General features: G+C 40.8%; 1 protein-coding gene across 1 annotated transcript; it reads right to left on the bottom strand.

Annotated features, from left to right (window-relative positions):
* Positions 1 to 9,885: 9,885 nt before the first annotated feature.
* On the bottom strand, positions 9,886 to 12,348 carry LOC137188738 (transmembrane protein 271-like). Its single transcript, XM_067598344.1, has one exon. It carries the CDS (start codon positions 11,006 to 11,008, stop codon positions 10,217 to 10,219), a length of 792 nt encoding a protein of 263 aa, XP_067454445.1. The 5' UTR covers positions 11,009 to 12,348; the 3' UTR covers positions 9,886 to 10,216.
* Between the last annotated feature and the right edge of the window lie 3,310 nt (positions 12,349 to 15,658).

Consider the following 15,658-nt stretch of genomic DNA (forward strand, 5'->3'; position numbering starts at 1 on the left):
GCTTGTGTCAGTAGCTCAGCTGTATCTCTGGGGAACACCCCCAACTCCGGGGGTGATGTCCATATTAGGAAATGTGCATCATGTAGCAGGTGGATGTGACTCCCCTCGTTGAGACCTGCTGATAGATGTAACAGTGGAGCAGAGGACAGAGACTGAAATAGCGATGTAACTGACATGCACACTGGTAATTGTTTTGGGTTTTTATTTCCCGAAAAACAAATAATTGTTCGTAAAAAAAAAAACAACACTATTTGTGCTTTGCTGAATAACGTATTTGTATTCGGGCACACCCCTAGTTCTTAGACCTTGCCACATACTTCTGAGATTGCCCTCTTGGAATTGTAGTTCCACTTTTTTCCTGTAGTCTTGTAGTTCTCATAGTCATATGTCACCATTGTCCAACATTATTCACAACAAGTACAACTAATATTGTAAAAAATAAACGTAAAGAGCATCAATTTGTATAAACATGCCAGAACTGTCTCCATGTACACACCAAACTCTTCTAGAGTTTATGCTTCTGTTTAGGCTGCAGTCCTTTTGGCCTGCCAATACCTGTCAGCAAATAAGGGAGTTTAATGGACTAACTATGTCCAAAAGACCTATTCCTTCAGCTTGACAGCCTCCTACACCAGAGGGGTTTTGGGTTTCCATTACAACTGGCACAGATGACCTTTTGGCCCGAGCTCTTAGCAGCTGCCTCAGCAATGGAAGCTTTAAACATGGCCCACTCTGATTCTTTTTGGCCTAAGGTGATCTGGTCCAGGAATACCAATGAATCACTTGCTGCTGAAACATACTGTTTGTTATGCACAGTCCAAGGCTGTCACAGAGGTCCAATACAGCTGCTCACAGCTGCAGAAGTCACAACAGAAGTCCCCGAACAGAATATGTCCCCAGGCAGTGCCCTCTCCTGGACCCCAAGAAGGCCTGATACTCTGATCTGCTAACAGCATTCAGATCCTTCCTCTGTGAGTCCTTCAGTCATATTGAGGTTACCCTCTTGTTTTCTGGGACAAATTCCAACACACAAGCTCATGAGTATCCCCACATCTGACTTCCCCAGGCTACTCTGGAAAGGAACATGTCTAGTCCCTATCTGGTTTGGTTTGGTGCTGTGTGTTTTTGGCAGTTGGTTAATGGTAAATAATCATTGTGTCCCTTTTGCTATAAAACTGTTTCTTAGATTCTGTCTTTTCTTAACATCCCATTACATTTGGAAGAGCTGATGTGAGACAAACAAAGGCTAGCAGATGTTTTGGTTGGTTTCACAACAGAGCTCTTACAGTGTTATCCATCAAATCCAGTCTCTCTCCTTAAATAGTCAATTGTTGTCAAATCTCCACTGCTTACTCCACTTTAAAGTTTCCAGATCCCTATGTTAAAACTGCTTTGTTAATATTACAGTATCTACAGGTAAACTTGGTTTAAAGCTGCTTCAGCCCTGTGGAACATTTTAGCATCCTTCAGCTCATTGTTTTGGTTTTTCAGCTACCAGCAAGCTGCCTAAAAATCAGTTTATGCAAGTTTCAGTAATAGCTAAGCAATTGATATAAATCTTTAACAATATTAAAATATATAAAAGCGATACATTTTTGTTCTTGTGAAAAAAAACTTTGAAATGACTGTTTCTTATAGTTGGTGCCTGTGTTTGTGTGCATGTGAAAGGGTGTAAATCATGTCATAAATCAGTAAGCACCTTTTCAGCATGTATGTTGTTGGAATAGGAGTTGTTAGCATGTTGATTTGTGTGTGGTCCTCATCTTTCTTTTATGTGAAGTAAGGACTACTAAGCATGTCTGGCCGTCCAGAAGAAAATACAGAGCTAATTACAGGAACAGCGCAGCTGGAGAACTAAATTGAAGTTGTGCCTTTGAGTTTGAGCTTTCCCTGTGAAACCGACCTTACCTCAGCTGTACCGCACCGCTCTTTTGATGCTCCAGGAGTTGTCTGCTAAGTGGCAGATGGCAGTGAGCCAAAGAGGTTATTGGAACTTTAGAGCTGGCTCCCTCTGAAAACACAGCCACTGCAGGAGCTATTGATTGACACACGACTCACTCTGTGGCTGCTGACTCTGCCAGGATTCCCCTTCTCCCTTCACTGCATCTCTGCCACACTTTCCATTCCAAGCAACTGAGAGGAATCCAGCTCACTAAAACTCTGCTCGGTTGTTAAAGACGCCTGGAGGGAAACACTTGCTGTTTGCATAAAATTACTACTGGCTTCTCTAACATAGCAGTGGAAAAGCTGCTTGCTAACCTCTCATGAACCTTTGAGATCTTTTCATTGATAAATACAAGAAATCAGTTTTTTTCACCATGTGCAGAAGTCAAGTAAAAAATATGGAAGCGACTCTGACTGAAAACTGAAAAGTTAAAGTGTTTTTCCTCCTCCTTAAATGTCAAGATGTGTTGAGAATATTCTCTGGGGCTTGTATAATAACTCCATATTCTGAATAATATAACAGTGGCACTCCTGGAAAAGTTTTAGGTGAGAAATGTGGCACTCCGCAAATCTAATAACAGCATAATCTTGTCAGTATGACAACGCAGATGAACAAACCAGCCAGGAGTTAGTTATAATATAAAATACCTTGCCGGCAAATGGGGCTGATTAGTTTGCAGACAAATGGAACAAACAGACATCTGGTGCAAAAAGTTTGGTTTATATTGAGTACAAAAGATGAGGAGGAAAAGCATTCACTAAGTATTAGTTCAGCAGGCCGCCATGTGAGATGAGTCAATTTGAATCCACAAAATCCAGTTGCAGGTTGGCGCTGGCCATTAAAGAGTTGTTAAGTCATCCATGACCTTTATCGACCTCTTTAGGGCTACAGCATGAAGTCAATAAAACAGTTTCTCCTACTGAACAAAGACTTTCCATCCTCTTGAATTATAGCAGCCTGTAACTGACAAAAAACATGAAGTCACGATTTTTAAAACAGAAGATATTTCTGTAGATGGGGAGATTTTGTTCCAACACAAACTACCGGATTCAAAATAGCCAGAAATCTCAGCACCTGGCAAAGCTAACATTTAATCACCTGATCAAACTCCTGCAGTATCAATTTATACACTGAAGTTGTAAAACTGCACTAACTGCCCCTTTAACTCTTAAGTCCAAGTCTGGGAAACCATCTTTGACATAAGCATGAGGTATGTTCATGCTTGACCTCGGAAATAATCATTTGAAACAGTCCCACTCAATGTCCTTATTAGCTTTTTCTGGAGCTTTCATCTAAATAGCACTTCTTGTCCATGTTAGCTTACTGTTAATTCATATTACACAGTTGTCATCAGTGGATGAAGGCTCTTGAAAAAGCAGGTAAGTTGAATTAAAAGCTGCTATAATCAATATTTTTATTTAAACAATGGTTCATATGTCTACTTATATGTAAAGTGGGTCGCTCATAGTGAGGAAGCCACAGAGAATCATCACCCAACAACAGCTATTATCTGCAGTTCCCCTCAGTTTTATGGAGCTTTTTAATGTCTTTAAAATTGTTGTTTTGGTTGTATGGCCCACAACTTTACTGTTTTGGTTCACAGTCGCATTTCATTCATAGCATGCAGCTGTTTTCAATGAAAAAACTGAAAATCCACTTTATGCTACTTGTCCAGCACAAAACAGCAAACCAAAACTCTAACTAGACTTCCCTCAGGAGTTGATGGAGACCAAAATAGAGCTAAAAGGAGAGTGAATATTGAACTTAGATTTGCCGGTTGGACAGAAACACGACCCCAGATCAATAATAATGTTCCTCTGTGTCTGCTGGCCATATATATATATATACACATTTATATATACATTTATATATATATATATATATATATATTTTTTTTTTTTTTTTTTTTTTTAACAGTTTGCAAACAAGTTGCCATATCAACTTAAATGGTGATAATAATGTCAGTGTTGTATTTACAACTGGTTTCCACTCATCCCAAAATATAAAAAAGCAGCAGGTTTTGTAGATTCAAGCTAAGATTCTTTTGTCAAACTATTACCAAGGGCAAGAGTGATAATTTATGCTTCACATTAAGTGAACAAGGATGAGAAGATCTAAAAGTGCTGTGGTTGAAATCCTATCAGCTACTGAGCTCAGATGTCAACAATCCCATCTCCATTGATGAGGACTGAAAGCTCCAAACAAAGCAAGTAAGTGAACCTTTAGTTGGAATTGTTTTTGTTAAACGTTTTTAACATCTTTGACATTTTAATATAAATGTTTGTATTTTCAGTTGTCAGTTTTCTAATGCTGCTGATTTCCATCAATCATTCGGTTTAAATATTTGTCATATGCAGCATTTCAGGGAATAATATAACAAATGCTAATGGCCAGCTTCTACGAATACATTGATCAGTGTGATCAATAGATGCCACTTTAATTTGATTACAGCACATTAAGCTCTAAGCAATAAATTGATTATTATCTGTAAATAATGTGAGCACACATACAGTAGTTCTGCTGATAAAATGTTTTGAAGCCCCTGCGATGCCTTTCTGTGTTTGCTGTTTTGCTCATTATGCATTCAGTCATAATGAGAGCTCTAATACCGTTGCTCCTGGAGAGGGAAAATGAAACTTCAAAATTCGTCAAAGAGATTATAAAGAAGTATCAAGCATTTGAGAAATTGGCACAAGCGAGTCTAATGTCTTGGAAGCTCACACATACGTAATGAACCACATTTTTGTCAGGAACGGACCAGCTTGGCTTTTAAAAGCCACTGGAGCTTTTCCAAACAAAACTTTCTCTGGCAGCTGCACACAGACAAATGGATATGTGTCTAATGAAAGGCTTTTAGGGGGTATTGTTTTTTTGTTTTTTTTTCTTTAAGTATGGCCGGAAGTTTTGTCCTTGACATACATTCAGAAAAGTATGTAGGTGGAGGAAATATGTAATGTGAGATATATGTATGTGAATTCTTTGTGCTGCCTTTCTCTCAGCGACAGAGCTATTATTTTCAAAATTTACAAAAGTGGCACTACAACATTTAAAAAGTTATTACACATGTAAATGAGCTATTTGTCTAACCATGTCTCAAGTAACGCCAAAGACTTTTGATCTCACTTCCTCGCCTCAGGGCTCGCCCCGGCTGTACGCAGCTGTCCATGTACATCATTCATCCAAATATCTGCAGTGTAATCACTTGTGCAGAAACCCTCCCTTATATTCCACAGAGTGAGGAACTTTGAGGTGCAAGTCAGCGGTTTTTATTTTGTGTGACCAGAGCCGGAGGCTGTCATTACACTAATGCAGCACTGCTATCCAACAAAGGATCTGCCACCAGGAAAAAAAAATCCTCCAGACCACAAAGAAAACAGAACTTAGGATAATAGACTGCCCTACATTACAACCTGACATGCATTTGCTTTTTTTAAAATATGCAATTACTCATCATTATACCCCTGAAACAGCAGATTTTTTTTTTTATGTGGTGGAGAGGATATCATGAGCTATCTTCAAAGGCGCAGTTCATACATTAATGGAAAGGAATCACTTGCAGATACACTTTGTCGATTACATTTTGCAGCAGTTTTGGGATTGCATTAGTGATTAAGACTAGAAATGTCTTTTTTTTTTAACAGCAATCCCAGCTCTGTTAGAATCCACTTGTGAAGAATTGTGATGTTTGAAGTTAGATTTTGGTTTATAGAAGCAGGTCAAATCCTATGAAAAGGTGCCACTAAGCAAGGCACTTAACCCCCATCTCCTATCATGTAGCGACTCGATCACTGGCTGCGCTGGACGGTTCAGTGTGAATGTTATGAATGTGAAGCAGGATGCTGCTACAAAACAGCACCCAGGCTCAGTCAACCTCCCAGGATAAATACAGATTAGATTTATTGTATAATCTTCTTTCCAGTGAACAGACAGGTGACATTTGTTAACCACCAAGGAGCAGATACTATAGTTGTCAAATCATCATTATTGTCCTTCTTATTATTATTGTTCTTATTGTGCTTCTTTCTCTCTCAACCCAACCGGTCAAGGCAGATGGCCGCCCACCTAGAACCCAGTTCTACTTGAGGTTTCTTCCTGTTAAAGGGGAGTTTTTTCTAACCGCTGTCGCCATATGCTTGCTCATGGGGGGAATGTTTGGTCTCTGTAAATTAAAGAGTACAGTTTAGACCTGCTCTATGTGAAAGGTGCCCTGAGATGACTTCTGTTGTGATTTGGCGCCACATAAATAAATTGAATTTAATTGAATTTAATTGAAATTAATGTAGTGGAATAAAAAGTCAAGTATTTCCCTCTGAATTGTAGTGGATAAAGTGACATATAATAGAAATACTCAAGTAAAGTAATTTTACTTGGATATGTAAGTAAATGTACTTGGTTACTTTCCACCACTAATTACTATTAACTGCCTTTTAAAATAAGCTTTAGGACACACTGTCAAAATGTCAACAAAATAATATATCATTGTTGAGCACACAATAGATTTTTGTTTGCTCAAATTAAACTGTGATAATCATTTCTCCATTGCACACTCAGGATTGAGGCACAAATATAACGCAATAGAAAGCTTGATTATTTTTAGATTGACAAATTCCAGACAGTGTGACCCAGTCTGTCATGATACAGACTATCAAGATAACATCCGCGTGGCAATAACTGCAGTATGTTGTTGCAAAGATCTATAATTGGGGCTGATACAACGAGCTGATTTTATAGTGCTGTGAGCAGTGATCCTAACAGCATGAACACTGCTCAGCCTTCACCGAGTCACTCAGTATTCCAACTAAAATACTTTCTTAAGCTTCACCTCACAATCATGCCTTCTGGAGGCAATTCAGCTAAATAAATACATAAATAAATGAATAACACTCCCAAGTTATCAATGTAATAGATTTTTTGCCGTAGATGTCAGAAAATGTTATTCTAGGAATCTGCATGTTTGTGTCTTCTCTACAGGCCTCCTAAGTTTGAAGATATAATCAGCAATTTATCGACGTTTTGCATTTGCTGATGTTTCTGCAGAGTTTGACTTGCAGCTAAAAAATATTCTGAGGGTATTTGATGATTTTTCAAATATTTCATATGTAAGGAGACTTTCCTGAAAATATATAAAACTCCATGCTGAGCTTAACCAGACACCCAACTGGAAAATGGAATTTGAGAATATCTTCAGTCCAATAACTCCCAGTGCAAACAAAGCCAGTGCTGAAGTTCCAGTGGTTTAATTGGAGGGATCATAGCACCATCCCCTTATTGGAGTTTCATCTATTTCACCGTCTGGGTTATGGGTTTATTTATATTACATTAAGTCTTGTATAGATCCCATTTAAAAGCAGTCAAGTAAAAGTGAATGATGTTGATTCACCTGAGCCATTTTGATCTCATTTTGACTTCAGTTATTGAATGTCAGACCACTTCTCCCTAAGTAACAAGCACCATGCATAATAAAAATATTTAATAAAAGCAGCATTGCTTCATTGGACCAGCTCCCTGAGCACTGATCTTTGAAAACATGACATTTACCGAGAAGGCAGAAAACACTCTCAGCTACTTTCTCTAAAGGCAAATTGGCCCCATTTGGTTTTACCCAACAGTTTAAAGTTGGACCATCATAGACCTTAAAATCATGTACATGATGTCTGCTGAGGCCAAGTAGAGCCACAAGCATTTGTGCAAGGAGCTTGGTCTAAAGGGAGCAGTGGTGAAAGAAGTACTCAGATCCTTTACTTAAGTAAAAGTACTGGTGAAACAATGCAATACTCCATTACATGTAGACGTCCTTCATTCAGATCCCTACTTAAGTATATCAAGTACAGAAGTATTATCAGCAACAAATACTTAAAGTATCAAAAGTAAAAGCACTCGTTCTGCAGCAAAATTGCCCCTCTAACTGATATATTGTCACATATTATTAGGCTTTTAACACTGATGCATCCATGTATAAGCAGCATTTTACTGTTGTAGACAGTCAATGTGGAGCTAATTTATTTACTTTATATACAGGAGGGCCCCTCCAGTGGGTCACAGGATAAATCTAGGGGGTCTTTAAAATCTAAAAAAAAAAAACATTGGCTTTTTAAGCAGATTAAAAATAAAAACAGACACAACAGACCACCTGAAACATATCCAGTCCAGCTAACTCATTAAGCCTGATGTGATACTGCTGACCAGGCGTCTGTGCTCTAGGTTAAAGAGTTGCTGCTGGCGAGTGCACACACCTTATTTGTGCTCTTGGATCTTGGTCTTTCATTCCCGAAAGGGTCTGAACCTGACGTTTTCTGCTCTGGTTTCTTTCAGTGGACACTGCTGGTGCACCACCTCAGCAGGTGACTTTTACAGAGCTCTTACTATTAGCTTTGTTTGCACGTGTCTTTGGACACCCCTCCGTGAAACTTTTAGGACGGCAGCTCCCCAAAGACCGCTTTTGTTCTCTGGTCGGCTGCTGAGTTAATCTTAGGTTGTAGCTGTGTGTTTTTACAAGCAGCAAACCTTTAGAGGAAGAGAACAGGGGTTTTTTTCTTGTCTTTTTTTTCGCCTTATCCTGTATTCAGCTCTGGCACGCAAAGCCCAACCTCTACCTAAGTAGAGTGAGCAAGTGGAAAGCATCATCACACGGTTTGGAAAGGATAAAAGGAGGATTATTACATTGAGCCAGTAAAGCACTTCTTAAAGTTTTTCTGTCAAAGTGCCCTTAGAGAGACATTTGGCCACGGATGCTCATTTGAGGGCTTTAATTTGAGGGAAAAGGACCATTTCAATTAATTTACTGCAGAGCAGTGATGTCTTAAGGTGGGCAGATAATGATGAAGCCAAACCTATATTTTTTTCTGTCACTGTTCTAACTGTTCAGTGAAATTAGTAACAGTGATGTTGACAAGATTTTGATAGTCCGGGGAAACATAAGGAGGATCCTGGCTGGGAGATAATGTGGTTAGTAGTGTGTGGTGACATTAATAAATTATTTCAGGTCACATCAAATGGAACAATATGGGAAGCAGCGCCGCACAGTTTGAATCTTTTAAATTGGAAACAGTGCAGGACCACCTTCAGTCAGTATCATATCCGAACAGCCTGGCCCATCTGGGGGTGCATTAAAGGATCTCATAAATTGGGGGTTTTGGATCATCCCCCACCTACTTCTTTACAGCAAATAAGTTACATGTTCAGACAGGCTCAGACTGTCCCTCTGCTCCTCCAGTACCCCCAACATCCATTATGATTAATAGAGGCAAATGCCAATTTAAAGGACCGGTTGTACCAGCTTGATCTTTTGTAAAATATTACCAAACTAACTTTAAAGGGGCACTTCACCAATTTTTCACATTGAGTTCAGTTTATTCATCACAAGAAGTACTGGGCACAGCCTGGGAAAACAGATGTATAATGTCTTCTGTGTCTCTGGACTGAGCGCTCCAAAGTGTGAGAAAACAACCCCGGTGATGTCATCGGGGTTATCTCAGCTTTGGCTTGGAGATTTTTAAAATCTTACAACAAAAAAATAAAATTCTATAACAGAAAGCATGCATTACAAACTGAGGGTGTGGAGTTTAAAAGACATGGGTGTTTACCAGGCGAAGAGGGTCTAATGAAAGATGCTATTAAGTTGCATCATGGGAAATGAGTACCCCTTTAAAGTGGACACCACACGCAGTCGACATTCTGGCATGACGGTGATGTGCTCCAGGTATAGATTAGAAAATAAGTGCTTATATAGCAGACTAGGGATGGCTCTTGAATATTGTAAAAAATAAAAATGGTAAATTGGTGAAATGCACAGCACCAATCACACTCAGTAATCAGGAGAAGCTGGTTGAACCCGTGGAAATTAAGTTTAGACTGAACACACGATGACCAGGATTTCCAAAAGCTATACTGGCAGCAGCTTCATGACTTCAGATGAGGTTAAATACACTTTTTATTCACAAGTAAAAATATTAACAGCAAACATTCAAAACACAAACTCTGCATTTGTTATACTAGCAAGCTGTTGCGTTTATGGGCCTGCGCTGTCTGGGCCTGTTGATCATCTACATCAGTCTGACTGGTGATGTACAATATATAAGCTACCGGGCAGATGTAAGAAAATATCAGAATGAAAAGCAATCAGGTCAATTAAAATCCACTGCTGCTGTCCTCCTGTGTAACTTACTGGTTTCTGTTGGGGGTGTTGGAGGAAGAAGAGGAGGGGGGGACTGTTTAAGCACAAAGTCATTGATTGTCACAGCAGAGGAAAGCGCTGCTGGGGCTCCAGAGCGGCTATGTGTTGCATGCCTCAGCGGGGAAAATGTCTTCGTATGCAGGCGGCAGTTCACTGGGGAGCGGGTAGGAGAAAGGGAAGCAATGATTGAGCTCCGGGTCCGTGGGCGAGTATCCCGGCAGCTCGATTGACGGGTGTCCCCCGCACTGCACTTCTGCACCTGTCTCGTCAAACATATTAAAAACACCCAAATTGATGTAAGACACCGGCTGGAAATCCGCCAAGGAGCAGTCCCGCTCCTCTCTGAAGATGATCGCCCCGGTGCTCTGCCTCTGAGACTGTCTGCTCCTAGAAAACTGCGCTGTTTTGTACCTTTTGATGATCACCAGGTTGATGAGCCCGAGGAGGCACTCCAAGGTGCTGAGAACAGTGGAGATGACCAGACTCCGCTGGTAATCCCTCAGCTGCTCGCAGGCAGGGTTCACAACCACAGAGTGGAAGCAGTAATGGGAATATTTCCTCTCCACCAGAGAAGCCGTGTCCCCGTCCACTACCGCGCCGGAGAAGGCGGTGAGGACTCCCAACAAGAAGACCACAACACCGAGGAGAAAGAAATTCCTGCAGCCGGGTTTCTCCATGCAACAGAGCAGCGCGGTGCCCAGCAGGACCTGCCCGATTCCCACAAATAGCCCGGAGTAGAAAGCCCCGGCCGCGGCGCCGAGGTGGAAATGCGCTTTCACCGTAGATCCCAGCGAGACGCATCTTAATCCAACGACAACTTCGCTCAGGGCGCACACGAAGAGGAGGGTGCTGGAGAAGACGGTGCACAGTCCTTTCCCACTCAACTTCATTATATTCCACCTCTGCCGCTCTCGATCCCTCTCCCCCCTTCTTCATCCTCCTTCGTCCTCTCCTCCGTCTCCTCTGGAAGCACTCTCACATTGGGACATCATCTGCCGGTGACTCCTCCGGTTCAGAGCGGGCGATCCGCGCCGCTGTGGCGTCTCTCTCGCATCCCCGCCGCTTTACCAGGAATATATAAATAATTAATGCCTGGAACGCGTTCCTGTTTGCACTTATCGATAATCCATACACAACCAATGATCACTTTACCCCCAGATCACCTAACTGCCCATCAGCAGCATCAGACTCGTGAAGCACTCTCAAAAAGCACCAAAAGTTTTTTTTTTCCCCCTTTTTTCTCTCTCTCTCCTCCTGAAGAGAGAGTCTCGTCTGCAGTCCGCCAAGTCGCCAGATTGAATAGTGTGTGGCGTTTTGTGGCAGGGGAAGGAGGCGGCTGCTAGAGCCCGAGATGCTTGAGGGTCCTGTGGACCAATGACCAATGACCCACAGGCCTTCAAATCCCTGCTGCACTCCTACAGGGACTTTAAATGTCTCTAATGCGCCCCGCTGTAACTTTATGTTATGTTAAACGGAAAGGTGGGGAAACGACTTCTGGTTGGTGATCAAGAAAACAGCCGCCAACAGGAACAGAATTCATTGGCTTTCAGGAACATTTATTTCTTCACACACCCTTAAAGACATTAGCCTGGGACAGTTTGGTACCAGTGACTGTGAGGCAGCTCATGTCATTTGTACTGGTGGTAAACATTCCTGCCAATAAAAAAGGTGGATAACCTGTGTTTTGGTGGAATCAAATTTCGATAACACGAAGATATGATATGAGTTGCCATGATATGTCTGCGTCATCCTTGCATAATTTTCTCATAAGGGTTGTTGTTTGTCAGGTGGATCTTTCTGGAAACCATAAACAAAAGCATATAATAGAGGAGGAAACAGTAGCGTTGAGTGTGTGGAGGCTGTGCGCTGTCCGTGGTGCTGAAACCTCCAGCCCGGGCCAGATGGCAGCTGATTGGACTCCTCAACATCTTCCCTTTCAGTAAAACCCCCCAAAATACATCGAGTGTTTATGACTGCAGGAGAAACTATACTTCTCACGTTTTATTTAGCACAGAATCAATAACCTGTTGTGTAGGTGGAGACATAAGTGGTGTCTGTTTGTTTTTGTTTGGGGTTTCGTTTTTTTTGCTCAATATTAAAATGACCTTGATATGATGAAGATTCTGGGGGCAACAGGCAATTAGAGAGAAAACAAAAGAAATAAAAGTATCACAAAAGGCTCATTATTGTTCAGAGAAATTCTTTTTAGTTCCAAAATCAATGTAGGACATGCCGAGTGAGTCATCAAAATGCTGTAATGCCTAACAGAAGCTCATACAGCCCACAGTCTAAAAGTAAATGTTTGAGTGTGAAGTCCAATATGTTCCCTGTTAAAAGACAAATACAGGCAGATGAAGGGGATATTCCATAAATCACTGTAATTAGAGCCTCTTAAAAAAACATTTCAGACATACAGAGATTTTATATTGTTACAAAGTTCATATTTGGTCTTCAGCTTTGACTTCATGTGGAAGTTTAGTGCTAATTAGCATTAAACACAAAGTGGGCTGATGGAAATTTATCAGACTATTGGACAAATGATCATTTTGACCTGGTGATGACATTATGAGTTAGTCTAAACCAAAGTGATTACAACTTATCCTGAGGGTGACATTAATGTCTGCACCAAATATCATAACATTCAAAAGGCTAGTTGTGTCACTCAAAACCACAAATGTGAACCTCCACACCAACAGACTGATACTGTCATCCCTACAGAACCTAACTAACATGGCAAAAAACAAAGACATGTCATGGAATCCAGAGCTAAAAACATTAGAAAAATGACAAAATTAGTTCCCAAACTTAAGAGTCAACCATCTGAGAGAAGTTCAAGGATATGTGAAATGATCCTGTGATGTGACCTGCTGGCAGACTGTTGCAGATTGTTGGATTTGTTTCCAATTCATTTACCCTGAATATGAAAACTTTCAGAGGACAAGCACGAGTTTTTGACTTAATGAACCAAACGTTTGATGGGTGCAGGTGAGAGAATTACACCAGGGGAAACCCTCGCCCATCCATTCATCACAATGAGCCACCTCATTGACTGTACTAGTACAGCTGCCAGTAAGTGTGTGTGTGAGTGTGAGTCTAATTAGGTCATTGTTACTTTGCATAGATCTGCAGATAAGAGAAGGTGCTTTGAGTGCTGTGAATGATGAGTTGATGATCTGCTGATTGGTTGATTGATTGGCATTCCTGCTTGCTGGCAGTGGGTGTCTCTGCCAGTGTGGGTCAGTCTGTTGGCAGCGCTGTGGATGTCAACACCATCAACAGCAACAGTGAGACTGACTGGACACATCACCACACAATCTCTAACCTGAGTAGACGAGGCTTCAGCAAGAAAATCCACAACCCTTCAGTTCCAGTATTGTATAATGTCCACGCTCTGCTGATCAGCAGATTCAAACCAATTTTCACATTTGTTGTTCCATAATGTGGGCGTTGTGAAACCTTTAGAGACTGTAACTGTGATTAAGAGCTATACAAATAAACTTGGACCAGGCCAGCTTAGAAAATGGCTTCAGTTAACTCACAGTAGGAGCAGTCACAGGTACGCAGCACGCATTTTAATGTCAGGGAAAGCTACTGAATTCAATTGTCCGACAAATTTGATGAAGCAGAAGTTGTTAACAGCATGTCTTTCTTCAGGGCACAAGGAGAGTCCTGCTCACCTCCATCACACAGATAATTTCCCAGTCATGGTCACAAACCTGGAAGATGCTGTTACTGAAGAGAAAAAGTAATTCTCGTCCTAATCAGTGAGATCAGCCTGCACACAAGGCTGCATGAGGCAGAAGGCTGCATACTTCTGTAGAATGAACTAAAATCTTGATTTAATGTCAAAGTGGAGAAGAGTCTTTGGATCAGAACATTAACACTACATTGTCTTTACCCCAACAGTATTAGGACCAGTTGAAACATGGACTTCAGTGTCATTTAGCAACACAGAACAAAGCAGATAGATCACTCACATTGTGGTAAAATCATCTTTCCCCTAAAAGAGCAGTGTTTCAGTGGTGGAAGAAGTATTCAGATTCTTTACTTAAGTAAAAGCACTAATGCAGCAATGTAAAAATACTCCATATCAAGTAAAAGTCCTGCATGAAAAAATCTTATTAAGTAATAATAATAAGTATTAGCAGCAAAATGTAGCTAAAGTATTAAAGTAGAAGTATTCATTTTATGCCTCTGATTGATATATTATGATATATATTGTATGACATTATTAGATTATTAATACTGATGCATCAATGTCTAAGCAGCTTTTAACTGTTCATATATTTGTACTGCTTTATATACAGTTAGCTAGTTTAGTCCAGTGGTTCCCAACTTAGGGGTCAGGCCCCTCCAATGGGTCACCAGATAAATCTGAGGGGTCGTGAGATGATTAATGGGAGGGGAAAGAAGAAAAAACAAAGTTCTGATACACAAATCTGATTGATCTGATTTTTGGTGAAATATTGGATCATTTCAAAGACCTCATCATGTCAGATAAATGTAGTGGAGTAGAAAGTACAATATTTCCCTCTGAAATGTAGTGGAGTGGAAATATAAAGTAGTATCAAATGGAAATACTCAGGTAAAGTACAAGTACCTACAAATTGTACTTAAGTACAGCACCTGAGTAAATGTGCTTAGTTACTGTCCACCACTGCAGCTTTTTAGCTTAAATCAGTGTGTGAGTGTGTGTTTGTGTGCCCCTTCAGCTGTGCCAAGAGTCAGCTGTGAGGGGACCGCTTCGGCATCTGAGATGCAGTTTTACAGCAGCAGTTACAAGAGCAGTGACAGGTCAGCCTGTAAAATCCTGTGTTAGCCTATAAATATTAATGAGTCTAAAGCAGTGTCTCCACTGTTGATGCCTGGAAGTGGGAGGGACTCAAACAGTGTTTGCCCAAAAGAGGAAGTCACTCAAAACATTGTAGAGTGGATATGGAGGAGGAAGAGGATTACACCTGGCCAGGTTAAGACAAGGAGCAGGGCCTGTCAAATGACTATATACACTATTATTTAAAGCTGCACTAATCAATATTTTTATATCAACAATGAATCAAATGGTTATGTGTAAGGTGAAAGGTGTTGCTGGTAATGAAAGACTCACAGAGAATTATCACCCAGCGTCAGTTCCCCTCAGCTCAAGAGAGATTTTACGGCTGTTTTAGCTTGTTATTTTGGTTTTATGGACCACGAACTCCACTATCATCAACCTCATTTTCAGCTACAGCCGGGAGCTGTGTCAGCGAAAAAGCACCAATAAATCACCTGCACACTACCTGCCAGCACCAAACAGCAGGCAAACAAAGTTAGAAACTAGCTGGTGAACACGGTGGAACATTTAGTCAGATAGTTTTGCCAGGAGTTGGTGGAGACCAAAACAGAGTTAAAACAAGAATGAATATTGGACTCACATTCACCAGAAACACAACTCAAACTGAATGCTTCTGTGTCTGTTGGATGTGTAAACAGACACAACTGTTTGCCAGCCCATTAGCCATATTAACTTTTCATCTGCTTGACCTAAGTGGAATCTGAAAAAT

Source organism: Thunnus thynnus, chromosome 9 (assembly GCF_963924715.1).
Source record: "Thunnus thynnus chromosome 9, fThuThy2.1, whole genome shotgun sequence".
Lineage (NCBI taxonomy): Eukaryota > Metazoa > Chordata > Actinopteri > Scombriformes > Scombridae > Thunnus > Thunnus thynnus.